This window comes from Chelonoidis abingdonii, chromosome 17 (assembly GCF_003597395.2).
Source record: "Chelonoidis abingdonii isolate Lonesome George chromosome 17, CheloAbing_2.0, whole genome shotgun sequence".
Classification (NCBI taxonomy): Eukaryota; Metazoa; Chordata; order Testudines; family Testudinidae; genus Chelonoidis; species Chelonoidis abingdonii.
Window position 1 is genome coordinate 17,285,979 of NC_133785.1, and position 12,726 is coordinate 17,298,704.

The 12,726-nt window shown below is 57.8% G+C and overlaps 1 protein-coding gene across 1 annotated transcript in view; it reads left to right on the forward strand.

Annotated features, from left to right (window-relative positions):
* Positions 1–12,726, forward strand: part of COL7A1 (collagen type VII alpha 1 chain) — a 96,847-nt gene that overhangs the window by 41,373 nt on the left and 42,748 nt on the right. The window contains exons 55-71 of the mRNA XM_075073324.1: positions 327–407; positions 914–949; positions 1,090–1,125; positions 1,397–1,477; positions 2,376–2,411; positions 2,873–2,944; positions 3,938–3,982; positions 5,005–5,040; positions 5,483–5,518; positions 6,376–6,480; positions 7,125–7,160; positions 7,794–7,829; positions 8,943–8,990; positions 9,227–9,262; positions 10,753–10,884; positions 11,784–11,993; positions 12,483–12,518. Coding sequence (XP_074929425.1) covers positions 327–407; positions 914–949; positions 1,090–1,125; positions 1,397–1,477; positions 2,376–2,411; positions 2,873–2,944; positions 3,938–3,982; positions 5,005–5,040; positions 5,483–5,518; positions 6,376–6,480; positions 7,125–7,160; positions 7,794–7,829; positions 8,943–8,990; positions 9,227–9,262; positions 10,753–10,884; positions 11,784–11,993; positions 12,483–12,518 — 1,098 coding nt within the window. The remainder of the gene's footprint in view (positions 1–326; positions 408–913; positions 950–1,089; positions 1,126–1,396; positions 1,478–2,375; positions 2,412–2,872; positions 2,945–3,937; positions 3,983–5,004; positions 5,041–5,482; positions 5,519–6,375; positions 6,481–7,124; positions 7,161–7,793; positions 7,830–8,942; positions 8,991–9,226; positions 9,263–10,752; positions 10,885–11,783; positions 11,994–12,482; positions 12,519–12,726) is intronic.

Sequence of the window (12,726 nt, forward strand, 5' to 3'; positions counted from 1 at the left end):
GGAGCTGTGGAGCTGCCCTCTCTCTGCAGGAGTGGGACAGCCTAGCTGAGAGCCCCAGGCTGTAGCCTAGAGCTCTGCGTATTCTTGTACCACTCAGGACTCTGCAGTATGGACCACACCTGCCCTGCAGAGAGACTGTCCTGGACTGTCCTTGCCTGCCTGGCAGGCACATGTCTCACCTTGGCTTGGCTCTGAGGGGTGCACCTGGAGGAGGATACAGCACAGTCTGCTTCCAGGGAAGCGACAGAGCTGGTCCACCTGCTTGAAAACACTGAACATCTGTGGTCCCGTCTCTAATCTGTTCTGATTGTCTGTTTCCATTTCAGGGGGAGCCAGGGGACCCCGGAGAGGATGGGATGAAGGGTGCGAAGGGCGAGGTCGGAGTACCTGGCCTGCCTGGAGAGAGGGTAGGTGCCAGTGCCTGGGAGTATCTGTCTCAGGAGGTGCCACTTGGAACTAAAATGCCCTTGGATTGAAAGCCTCTGCAAGCTGAGCTCTAAGGGAGGGACGGCGGGGCTGGGCAGAGGGAGCGGGGGCACTGGTTGTAGCTCCTGGGAGCACATAATAAAGGCGCTGTCTCACAGGGAAGGGATGCACATATTGAAGGGGGAGGGATGTGCCTGCCAGGGGAGCAGTGAGTGTGGGGAGGCTGCATTGGAGGGGGGCGTGTATTGCAGGGGTTGGGGAGTCTGTAGCACTGGGTTTGGGGCATAGGTGCACATAAGAATGGAGCATGGTGTGGGCTGGTACCTCTGGGGAGCATGCACATGTGGGGAGAGCCTGCACAGGGAACTGGTTCATCTCTCAGGTATTCATGTGGTGAGGGGCAGGGTGATGAGTATATGGGGGAAAGTGGGCCCCAGCTATCTCCTCCTGACACTCCTGGAGCAGAACCATCTTCTTCCTCTTGCAGGGGATCGAAGGCCCCAGAGGCCCCCCCGGAGCTCGGGTGAGTTCCTGTTCCCTGTCCTCTCTGCTGCTCTGGAGGGATGCAGCACTTCCTGCTCCCCACCCAGGTGCTGGGGAATATTGGCTGGCTTCCCCTCACCTTGTGATCAGCTGTGTTCTCTTGTGTTTCCTACCCTACAGGGTGACCCTGGAGACCGAGGCCAATCAGGAGACAAAGTAAGAGCCTCCCTTTCATGTAACATGCCAGGTCTGCCTGGGCCCAGCATGGGGTGAGTGGGAGGGTGTAGCTGGGGTGTGTTGGAGGGGCCCCATTGGGCCATACCATGTCTATAAGTGGAGCTCTCAGCAGAACGCGCAGCTGGCAGGGCCTCTTTGCCTTGTTCGTGGGAGAGTGGGGATGCATCGCTGCTGCTTGGCCTGTGCTCTCGGGGGAGGTTGGAATAGGGGATCCTTGGTGCAAAGCCGTCACTGCCTGGCTCTCTTTCAGGGAGACCGAGGCCCTCCGGGGCTGGATGGCCGGAACGGGTTAGATGGCAAACCTGGGCAAATGGGCCCCGCGGGGCAAAGGGTAAGTGTGGCCTGGCTGGGGGAATCCCATCCCCCTTGAGTGAGGCTGCCCCTTGGAGGGGCTTAGGAGAGGCTCTGCTCCTTGCAAGGAGAGCCACTAACCGGAGTATCGGCGTATCGCCAGGTCCTACTAGCCATGTAACATATGCCCGGCAGCGTGACCTACCCCTGATAGCACCGCCACCCGACAGCAGGGTGTACAGGTACCCGGGAGACCCCTTCTCCAGGCCCCCAGCTGTAGCTGAAGGAGCTGCCTCAATATTGAGGGTTACAGTAGGAAGGCAGGTGAAGGCGTTGCCTAGCAGGGCCGTGTGGGGCTCTTCACATACAGGCCGACAGCTGCCTCAGCTGTGCCAGTGCACCCTGGAGTAATACCCCAGGGTGGGAGGGATGTGCAGTCTCTAGGGTGACCCACCCAATCCTTGGCCTCTCTGCTGAGATGCCAACAAGGGCACCAGATAGTGCCAGCCGTAATGGTAACTCAGTAGTGCAGGCACCTGTCCTTGAGGATGGATGGAGACCATCAGCTTGTTCACTTCAGCCACAGAGCCCATGGAGCCTGAGCTGGATTTGAGTCGGTGCCTAGAAGGAGGCTCTGTGTCCCTGAGCCGTGCAGTGCCCTGTGCTTATTTGAGTCCATGCCCCCTGAGTGCCTGCTGCTGGGATAGCTCAGGGGTGCTGCTGGCTTTCCCTGGGTGGCGGCTGCTCCCTTCCAGTGAGTCTACGAGCCCTGTTAGCAGAGGTGCCTTTGTGGTAGTGACCTCTCCTGCTTTCATGCCGTGATGTGAGCCAGGCCTCTCTGGAGCCCCCAGCAGCGCTCTGACATGGGGTGACCAGGCCCTAGTGTAAGGCCTGAGCCCAGCCCCAATGATCACAGCTATGTTCTCTTGTTTTTCTAGGGTGATCCAGGCAAGCAGGGTGACCCCGGCCGAGATGTAAGTACAGAGCTCCTGATTCTGAGGGGTGGTGGGTCACACGAGGCAGGGGGCTTACCCACTTCCCCCCTTTCCCTGAGGTACCCCAAAGTCTCATGCACAAGGCCAGTTTCTGAGTAACACTGCAGCAATGGGCCCAGGCATCACCAGAGCAGAGCATTGGTTCAGCTTACTCTGTGCCCCACCTCCCTGTCACAGGGATTCATCCATTCCAGTATCCTTCCTCTGATCAGCAACTGATGCTTTACCCTGAGAGCCCAAGGCCTGGAGCTGTGTTGAAATCCTGAGCATGGTGGAGCTGTTCTGGGGGCCATCTGACCCTGCAGAGTCCCTGGCCTGAGGGCACTACTTACCCCTGCAGTTACCAGTCTTCCTCTCCCTTTGGTGCTGAGCTGCTGCCCCCCATGTCTGCCTGTGACCCAGCTGGGATCTGCCTCTCACCTGATCTTCTATTGTTGCAGGGGCTGCCAGGGCAGCGAGGGGAGCAAGGTTCCCCAGGAGCCATCGGCCCCCCAGGACCACCAGGCTTAGCTGTAAGTAGTTTGGTTGGCTGTTGTGGGCCATCCCTGCTGGCTGTTCCCTGCACCTCCTCTGGCATTGCCCTGCACTGTCAGGGCCCCAGATAACCCACCCCCTGCCTTGCCTCCCTACCAGGGGTTTCTTTAGACTCATAGAATATCAGGGTTGGAAGGGACCTCAGGAGGTCATCTAGTCCAACCCCCTGCTCAAAGCAGGACAAGCCCTAACTAAATCATCCCAGCCAGGGCTTAGTCAAGCCTGACCTTAAAAACCTCTAAGGTTACCCCTCCAGGTAACCCATTCCAGTGCTTCACCACTTTCTTAGTGAAAAAGTTTTTCCTAATATCCAACCTAGACCTCTCCCACTGCAACTTGAGACCGTTACTCCTTGTTTTGTCATCTGCTACCACTGAGAACAGTCTAGATCCATCCTCTTTGGAACCTCCTTATGAGATCACTCCTGCTCTCCAGCAGCCTCTCATCCATGGTCTCCACTCACCCTTATGTGCTTGCCCTGTGGGGTGTGACCCTGCCTCACACCATGTCCCAAATGATCTGGGAGGCCTGTTCCCAGGACTCATGCTGCTCCCTTGGGCCATCCTTTTGCCCTGAGCAGCCTAACCCAAGTCTGATGTGAGGCCTGCTCGGGCCTGGGGCTGCTTGCCCAGAACTTCCTCATCTGTCAGGCAGGTTTGGGGCAGCCCTTAGCTCCCAGCAGCTCCGTTTGGCTGGTTGCTCTGCCAGCTCAGCCCGTGCTGTTACCCTGGGTCTGTCTCTCTCCAGTCAGCTGCCTGCTACTGTTGGCTGTCATGCCCCGGCTAATCACTCTGGGCAGGGCTCACAGCCTGACCCAGCCTCCCCTAGACGCTGCTGCCCTGTGGTATGACAGTATTGGACTCCAGCCACCCTGCCGATAGGGGTGAGCCCAGAGGGGCCTGTGGAGGGCCCTGCTGCTGTCTCAAGCACGTGGAAGGCCCCTCACTCTAACAGCCTGCGCTTCCTTCCAGGGCAAACCCGGAGATGACGGCAAACCCGGCCTGAATGGGAAGAACGTGAGTAAGGGAGCCAACCTCTGCTGGAGAAGGGCAGTTCCTGGCTGTGTCAGGCAGGGTTTCTAGGCCTGATGTGCAAGGACCTGCCCGGGCGAGAGGGAGCTGCCCTGGCAATGGGGTGGGGACAGAGGAAGAGACAGCTGCCTGTAAAGTTACAGGGTCCCTGAGACACTACTGAATGCAGGCAGAAGGCTCCTTGAGCATGGGGAAGGGGAGGGGGGGTTTCCCTTACCAGACTGGTACCTGCCCCCGCCTGACAGACCAAATATTGGCAACCCCTGTAACAGGCCCTGAGCTTGCCAGGACCTTCCACTGATGGGTTGTCAAAGGGGCATAGCAAAGGGCTTCTCAAGCCAAGAATGTGGGCTCCCCCATGTGGGGCACCCAGTGTGCCGTGGGTAACCACTAGGGCCAGTGCCATTCCTCAGCTCCACTAACCCTGAGGGAGCCTGGCTCATCTAAGGGCTGTGTGGCAGATGTCAGGAAGCCTGGGGGACCTAAGGGGATGTATTGTGCTCAGGGCCGGCTCTAGCCATTTTGCTGCCCCAAGCACGGCGGCACGCCACGGGGGGGGCGCTCTGCCGCTCGTCGGTCCCACAGCTCCAGCGGACCTCTCGCAGGCGTCGCTGCGGAGGGTCCGCTGGTCCCGCGGCTCTGGTGGATCTCCTGCAGGCGTGCCTGCGGATGCTCCACCAGAGCCGCGGGACCAGCGGACCCTCCACAGGGATGCCTGCGGATGCTCCACCGGAGCCGTGGGACCAGCGGACCCTCCGCAGGGACGCCTACGGGAGGTCCACCAGAGCCCTGCCGCCCTCCCGGCAACTGGCAGAGCGCCCCCCGTGGCATGCCACCCCAAGCACGTGCTTGGCGTGCTGGGTCCTGGAGCCGGCCTGATTGTGCTCCCCAGTGTGGAGGTGACAGTCTGATCTGGGACCTCTCCCCACACCTGTCCAGGGCCCAGCCCCATAGTGTGCAGGGCCTATGTGTAACAGGGCTTTGACTAATGGTTTCTATCCTCCTAGGGAGAAGATGGGACTCCAGGAGAAGATGGGAGGAAGGTAATGAGCTGAAGGGCCCCTCTCCCCTGGACTAGCAGCCACCTTTGATAGCCAGGCCTGTGAGCAGCCTAGCAGGTGGGGTTCCCCTGTGGGACAGACTCCCCTGCTGCTCCATTGTCTCTGCCAGGCACCTCTCACCATGTACTTCCTATGGGAGCAGCAGCTGCCTCCTGGTGCCAGCATGCAGCTCTGATCTGCTCCAGCTTTGTTCACCCAGCAGGAGGGGTGGGTGAGGTCAGGCCTGATGTTGCTTTCTCCCCACTAAGTAGCAGTCCTAGACCTTGCTGGCAACAGGAGAGGGGCCACTGGGAAGACAGACTCAGGCTCTGGGTGAGGGTTCCTGCCCCAGTAACTGGGCCCTGCCTGAGTCCCCTTGGCTGTTTCGTTTGAAAATGGAATGAGGCTGTAAGGTAGCCATTTTCTCTTGGCTTTTCCCAATTAGGGGGACAAAGGAGAAGCTGGAGCCCCTGGCAGAGACGTAAGTACCTGTGATTCTGCCCCTACCCCCCCTTTTCTCCACCTGCCTTGGATTTACCTCCGTCACAAATTGCCCCCCAGCCTAGGGGCTTGACACAGAGTCTCTGTGTTTGGTGGCTCCACATGTGACTCTCCCATGTGCTGCCTACACAGTCACTAAGGCCCTCGCTCTCTGCTCCAATAATCCATCACAGGGGGGGCTGCACTGCCTGGGTGGTGCCAGTGGCAGAGACCACACTTAGCAAACCTGGGGGTGGGTCTAATGGGTCTCCCGAGCTTGCTGCCCATAGGCAAGCAGGCAGGGGTGGTCAGCACTGATCCACTGCATCATTGCTCTCTAGTGCATCGGGACCTTTACCCTCCGGCAGGGGAGGGGAGTGCAGGCGGCATCCTGAGGCCTCCCCCCACCACACACTGTAAGGGGGGAGCTGCGCCCTCTGGTCTGTGCTGCTTGGGTTTAGATGACAGGCTCTGCTTAGCTGGAAAGGGCAGAGGAGGGCCCAGCTCTGGCTAATGAGATGCTGATGGGTGGGAGTGGATCGGGGTGGGACTGGGGCCTCAGGGACTTCATTGCATACAGGCCCTAGTTGTTTCGTGGGCTCCCTTTTTGGCACCACCATTAAAGCGTCACTAAAAGATGCTGGTCACATCCACAGCAAGTGGTCATAGTGCCAGGGGGAGGTAAGTGCCTTCTGCTGGCACCCCAGGGTGCTAGCACTCTTTGACAGTGACAGGCCTTTCAGCAGTCATCTGGCAGTAGCACCTGTCTGTAGGCCCTCCCAGCTGGTAAGAGGGTTTTGGGGGGTGATGCCAAGGGGGAACAGCACCAATGCCGATGCATCTGTTCTTCTTTGGCAGGGTCAAGAAGGCCCCAAGGGTGAGCGAGGAGACCGTGGGGTGCCAGGCCCCTTGGGACCTCCTGGTGTCCCCGGTGTACCTGGGCAGGTTGGACCCCCGGGCCAGGTGCGTAACCTCCAGAATAATACTTCTAATACCAGCTGCTTGGCACGGCTCGTCGTGCCCACGGCCACTTGAGAATGGAGCCCTATAGCCTGCATGAGAGCTGGGGGCGGGAAGAGCACTAGTGCTGTTTACAGCTGGGAGAGAGAGAAGAGGAGACTGGCCCAAGATCACACTGAGCTCCGAGCCTGGGACTCCAGTCTCCCAGACCCTGCTCTAGCCACTAGATGACATGCCCATGGCTGAGGTGGAAGTACAGACCTGGCCAAGTCCAGAGCCACCAGCCACCAGGGTCTGGACGGCAGAGTAATGGCTCATTGTGCCATGGCATGGATACCCCGGGTCCTTCTCTGATTCCCTGGGGAAATCCTGTTCCTCTGCAGCTACAAACTCCTTCTAGCCCTGCAGGACTACCTGGACCATACAGCCTGCTCCCTGCCTCAGGGGGCAGACCTTGGGGCAGGAGAAGTACCCCAGCTTGCGTGGGCTCCTCCTCCGAGTCTCAGTGCTCACAGACCCCCCAAGCTGTGTGGTCTCCTCTCCCCAGCCCTGGGAGTGCCTGCGGACCCCACCCATTGGCAGTGAAGCTGCTCTCTCCCCTTGCTCGCAGGTCCAGGGTCTGCTCACATTCCTTCTATACCTTCCAGGGTGCTCCAGGCCTCACTGGGGCTGCCGGACAAAAGGTGAGTGGTTTTCCCAGCCCCCATCAGGCCACTGGAAAATGAACAAAGCAGAACAGCCTCTCCTGTCAGACCCCACTCAGAGAGCGGCTGGCTTGCTGTGCCAGAGCACAGACCCCTGGGCCCTTGGGGGTTAATCCTGTGAGTTCCCTGAGCCCTGCTCTCCACTGTGCCCAGCTGTTGGGTGTGGCTTAGTGTCCGTCTTTGGAAGAGCTGCTGGCTAGGAGGGACTAAGGTGCTTCCTGGGGAGCCTGCGTGGAGAGCAGTGGGGCCCAGGTGAGCTCTGTCCACATTCTCTGGGGTGTCATAGGCTTTGCAATAGGCCAGTGGGTGTTCCCAGAGGGTCTGGCCCAGACTTAGTTCCAGGTAGAAGTTCTCAGAGGCTGCAGAGCCCATGTGCTGGGTTAACTGGGGGTGGAGCACTGGTTCATGTGTTCACCTGCCTGTCTGGGGAGGGAACTTGAGTATCTGCCCTTCCCTCAGCACCTTGGCACTGTTCCTCCCCAAGCTGTATCACTTCAGCCTAGGCGTAAGCAGGGGCTCCTCCAGAGGAGACGAGGCTGAACACTTCCTCCAGGGCTTTACTCGCCAGTCGCTGGGCTGGAGGGGATCCTGACTCCACTTGCTCTGTTTCAGGGTGACCGAGGAGAGGCTGGACCCAGAGGAGAACAGGTGAGTACCCAGCACCGCCTGGGGCAATCCGCCAGCACTGAGTCCTCCCCTTCCCCCAGTGCAGTGCCCTTTGGGGTGGGGGTGAGGAAACCCAGAGCTTGGTCAGTCCCACTGTATCCCCTTTGAATGCAGCTCCTGGGGCTCTGGAGCAGCTCCATCAGCTGAGATAAACAGACCCTTGCCAGTCACTGCCGCTTGGGATCAGGAAGAACAGGGTGATTCTAGGCCTGCTGAGTCCACCCCTGCAGCAGAACAGTGCCCTAGCCTCCTCCTAGCCCTGGTGACTGTGAAGAAATGCTTGAGAGTGTGACCCAAGCATAGCTGATGCAGCAATGCCAGCCTGAAAGAACTATATCCACTCATCTCAATCCCTTGTTAACTCTGGAACCTAATGAGGCCAAATTAATAGCAACATAGTAACTTTCCCTGCTGATCATTTTAGCAGCAAATCCCCTCTGAAACTCTTTCTATTTCACAATTCCAGACCACCTCCTATGGTGCTAACCGCCCCAGCTCTCCCAACCTCCAACTTCCCTGACGTCTTCGCTTAGGTGGTTCTGCATTAATTAAAATGCCTGCAGCCCAGTGAAAATGGGGACAGTGTAAAATGGACTTTGATATCCAAATAGCTAATCCAATGTGCCGTGGGCTCCCATGTGTCCCTGGGGTAGAAGTCACTACTGCACCTTTCCTCTGGCTGATGGGCTAATCCAGTCCCCTGGGAGTTCAGGCAAGTGCTCGCTTTCTGAGTGTAAGTGACACTGCTGCAGAATTAGCAGACTCCAGCTGCAGCAGGTAGGTCCTGCTTACTGCAAGATATGAAGAGTTAATGCAAGTGACTGGCTACGACCGGGGCCTATATGAGACCTGCAGTCCCAGGGAGAGCGCAGTGACTTGTGAGCAGCGTCATTGCACTAACTGGTGGGTGAGGTCTCAGCCCTGTCCTCCCAGATGGGGAGGATTCTCTCTCCCCCATATTCACCAGGTCAACCTCCCCCCGACCCAAAGATCCTGCTGCATCCTTCCCAGGGGTTTCCATGTGACATAGCCAGGTGGGCAGTGAGCAGAACTATTCTAATCTGGTGTCGTTTTACTTCTTCTCATGGTGACTAGGGCAGACCTGGGGATCCTGGACAACGTGGTGAGCCTGGGACGGTCTCGGTAAGTCACTGTGTGTGGGGCCAGTCCCATCCATCTCATAGTGGGCAACCTCTTACACCCACAAAAAAACCTGGGCATCTGCTGGTGCAACCAGTTCAGCCCTGGCAGATGTGGGGAGAGCTAAGGCCCTGGGGTCTCAAAGCTGGCAGTGATAGAGGTTGGGGTTATGCCTCAGCAACCCTGGTTGGGGGCTGCCCCTGTTTTTGTTCTCATTGTCTTTCCCTTGCTGTTCATAGAATGTTGAACGTGCCCTGGAAGCCTATGGGATTAAGGTACGAAGCAAAGCAACAGCCAGCTCTGCTCATGGGGCATCTGTAAAGAGGGAGGGGAAACGTGGGACTTGGGGTGGGAATACTGTCCCTGGCCATTGGGAAACCAGCAGGAGGGAGGCCTGACCCTGGTAATGGTGGGTGAGGAACAAGGGGACAGTTATAGACTAGGGACCAAATGGCTAGGAGGCAGTTCTGCAGAAAAGGATCTGGGGATTACAGTGGACGAGAAGCTGGATATGAGTCAACAATGTGCCCTTGTTGCCAAGAAGACTAATGGCATTTTGGGCTGTATAAGTAGGGGCATTGCCAACAGATCGAGAGATGTGATCATTCCCCTCTATTCAACTTGTGAGGCCTCATCTGGAAATACTGTGTCCAGTTTTGGGCCCCACAACTACAAGAAGGATGTGGAAAAATTGGAAAAGAGTCGAGCGGAGGGCAACAAAAATGATTAGGGGGCTTGGAGCACATGACTTATGAGGAGAGGCTGAGGGAACTGGGATTGTTTAGTCTGCAGAAGAGAAGGATGAGAGGGGATTTGATAGCTGCTTTCATCTACCTGAAAGGGGGTTCCAAAGAGGATGGATCTAGACTGTTCTCAGTGGTACCCGATGACAGAACAAGGAGTAATGGTCTCAAGTTGCAGTGGGGGAGGGTTTAGGCTGGATATTAGGAAAAACTTTTTCACTCTGAAAGTGGTGAAGCACTGGAATGGGTTACCTAGGGAGGTGGTGGAATCTCCTTCCTTAGAGGTTTTTAAGGTCAGGCTTGACACAGCCCTGGCTTGGATGATTTAGTTGGGAATTGGTCCTGCTTTGAGCAGGGGGTTGGACTAGATGACCTCCTGAGGTCCCTTCCAACCCTGATATTCTATGATTCTAAGGGGAGACTGAGATGTAGGGAGGATGCCAGAGCCCTGATTAATAGGCTCTTGGGTGGAGGAGACCAGGACCCGGTGAGTGCACAACCGAGAGGGAAGCCAGAGCCATTGAGCATGTGGTATGGAGAAGGTTGGGATACTGGCTGGTGCACCTGATAAGGGAGTGAAGGCCTGGCGTCCATAGCCACTGGGCAATGGGTAATGGTGGGGGAGGCCAGGGGTTCTAGCCGGCATCTGCCTGGTATCCAGCAGCTCTGTTGCTAGCAAGCTTTTGGCAGTGGTAGGCTGTGGCTGCAGGGTGTTATGATGGGTTCGTTCCCATGTGTGCCAGGGGGAGAAGTCATCTGAGTATGAAGGTCAGACCTACTCTGCCACTGACCTTCCCCCAGCAGATCATGGGATCCCAGCGTGTCTGCCTGCATTCATCAAGAGACTCTGTTCTTGTGCAGTGGTGGGATTGAGAAGCATTTGCTCAGGGATGTATCGACTCTCTTGGTTGTCCATCTGTCAGGGGACTCAGGGCCTGGATAGATGATCCTTCCCCCAATCCAGGATCTAGGACTTCCCTCCTTTCCCCGCTGTTGTGATGACCACGCTCTGTCTCTCTCAGATTGCCTCGCTCAGAGAGATCACTGGAGCCTATGACGGCAGCACTGATCCATTCCTGCCCTACCCTGACCGCCGGAGAGGCCCAAAGGGTGATAAGGGAGACTCAGGGGAGAGGGGACCTCCAGGCAAAGAGGTGAGGTGAAGCCACCAACAGGGTTGGGGCAGATACAGATGGGAGGGGTGAGTTCCTCTGGGGCCTCTCTGCTGCCCCTTGTGGGTGAGGGGTCCTTCAGCCAGCACCCAGGGGAATAAAACTGCTTGTCTTAGGGGTTGCTCTGAACCTGGTCCCAATGGGCCCCACTTCAGGCCTGGGTTAAATCAAGCCTCTCCAAGTCCCTTGGTGCTCATGGCCAAGCAAACAGCTCCTCAGGTTCCTCCTTTCCTCAGAAGAGGAGGCGTGTTGAGCCCCCAGTCCCTTCTCCTCAGGACTCTCACACACATGGCTTTGGAGTCCCCTATCTCCAGGGGAAGGTGAGCAGGTGAAATCCCAATGGCTCCCTGGTTCTCTCTGCCTCACGCCTCAGAGATGCAATGAATCTCAGCAGCATCTCCTCTGGGGAGCTGCCTCGCTCAGTGTCCAGCTCCTGCCAATTCATAGATCTGCTCCATGCTTCTTTCCTGGGAAGGCAGTGGACTCCAGCTGCTTCTGGGCCCTGCTGGTTAACCCTTCACTCCCCATGCACAGTCCTGCCATCACACTCCATTAGCAAGTGAAGCCCTACCCTGTTGACGCTGCCCAAAGCCGAGTGAGACTTACCTGCCTCCTGTGTCCAGTGCTCCACTGGCAGCCAGGCCTGACTTGCTCTCTCATTGGCTAGAGACTGAACTCCCCACTGGCCCCAAAGGGCTCCCTCCAAGCCAGGGCTGAAACCCGTTGACGGGGCAACACATGAAGGAAGCCTGCCCATCCACTAGCAGCACTCTGTCTCCAGTGCTATCCATCCAGCCCCAAAGCATGAGCTTCCCCATCATGTCACCTCATCTGCTGGTGCCAGCCGTGGGACTAGCTGAGTTGTGGTGTGTTTCTTGCAGGGTTTGACAGGCTTTCCTGGAGAGAGGGGGCCCAAGGGCGACAAAGGCGACCAAGGCCCTGCTGGCCCCCAAGGCCCCATGGGACGTGCTATCGGAGAGCGAGGTCCAGAGGGGCCGCCTGGCCAGGCAGGGGAACCTGGCAAGCCTGGAATCCCAGGGGTGCCAGGCCGGGCTGGGGAGCTCGGAGAGGCTGGCAGGCCTGGCGAGAAGGTGAGTGAGACCTGGGGAAGAGGGAACAAGGATTGGAAGGTCAGTGGTGGCCAGTTGTGTAGCTGGCCCAGTGCGTGAAGCTGCTAGGGGATGAGACAGGGATGAAGGGGGCTTTCCTCCTCCCCACCCCCCGACCCTAGGATGTGGTGACGCCTGTCTGCCATGGCTGTTCTCTCAGGCGCAACGGGTGCCTGTGTGGGTGGGAGCAGCCCAGGGATTTAGGGGTCTTTTTGAGGAGGTTGTGCAGGGGGGAAACGATCCTTTCGGGAGGACTCTGTGCTACACAATGACCAGACTCTTGGTTCCCAGGCAAGGACCTCAGCTGCTTGAAGGCCCCAAGTCCTGTCTCAGGCACCCAGTGAGACTGCTCCGAAAGCTGTCTGCTGGGGCTCTCCTGGCATTTACTGACCCTTGCTTGGGAGGGGAGGAGGGAGCAGAACCAAACCCCTGAGACAGCTCTGCTGACCTGGCCCCCCCTTTGCTTTGCAGGGCGATCGGGGCGAGAAGGGTGATCGGGGAGAGCCGGTGAGTGAGGCCTGGACCCACTGGGCAGGCAGCCTGCTGCACCTTTCCATATCATGCACTCTCCATAACTGGCAAATGTGCCGTGATCTGTATCTCCGTGGGAGCAGAGGCAGCTATTATTGCCCGTGTCTGCACATGCATCCGAGATTGCCAGTAGGGGAAACTGACCCTCTGATTTAGGGGGCTCAGGATTATTCCATGGGGATGC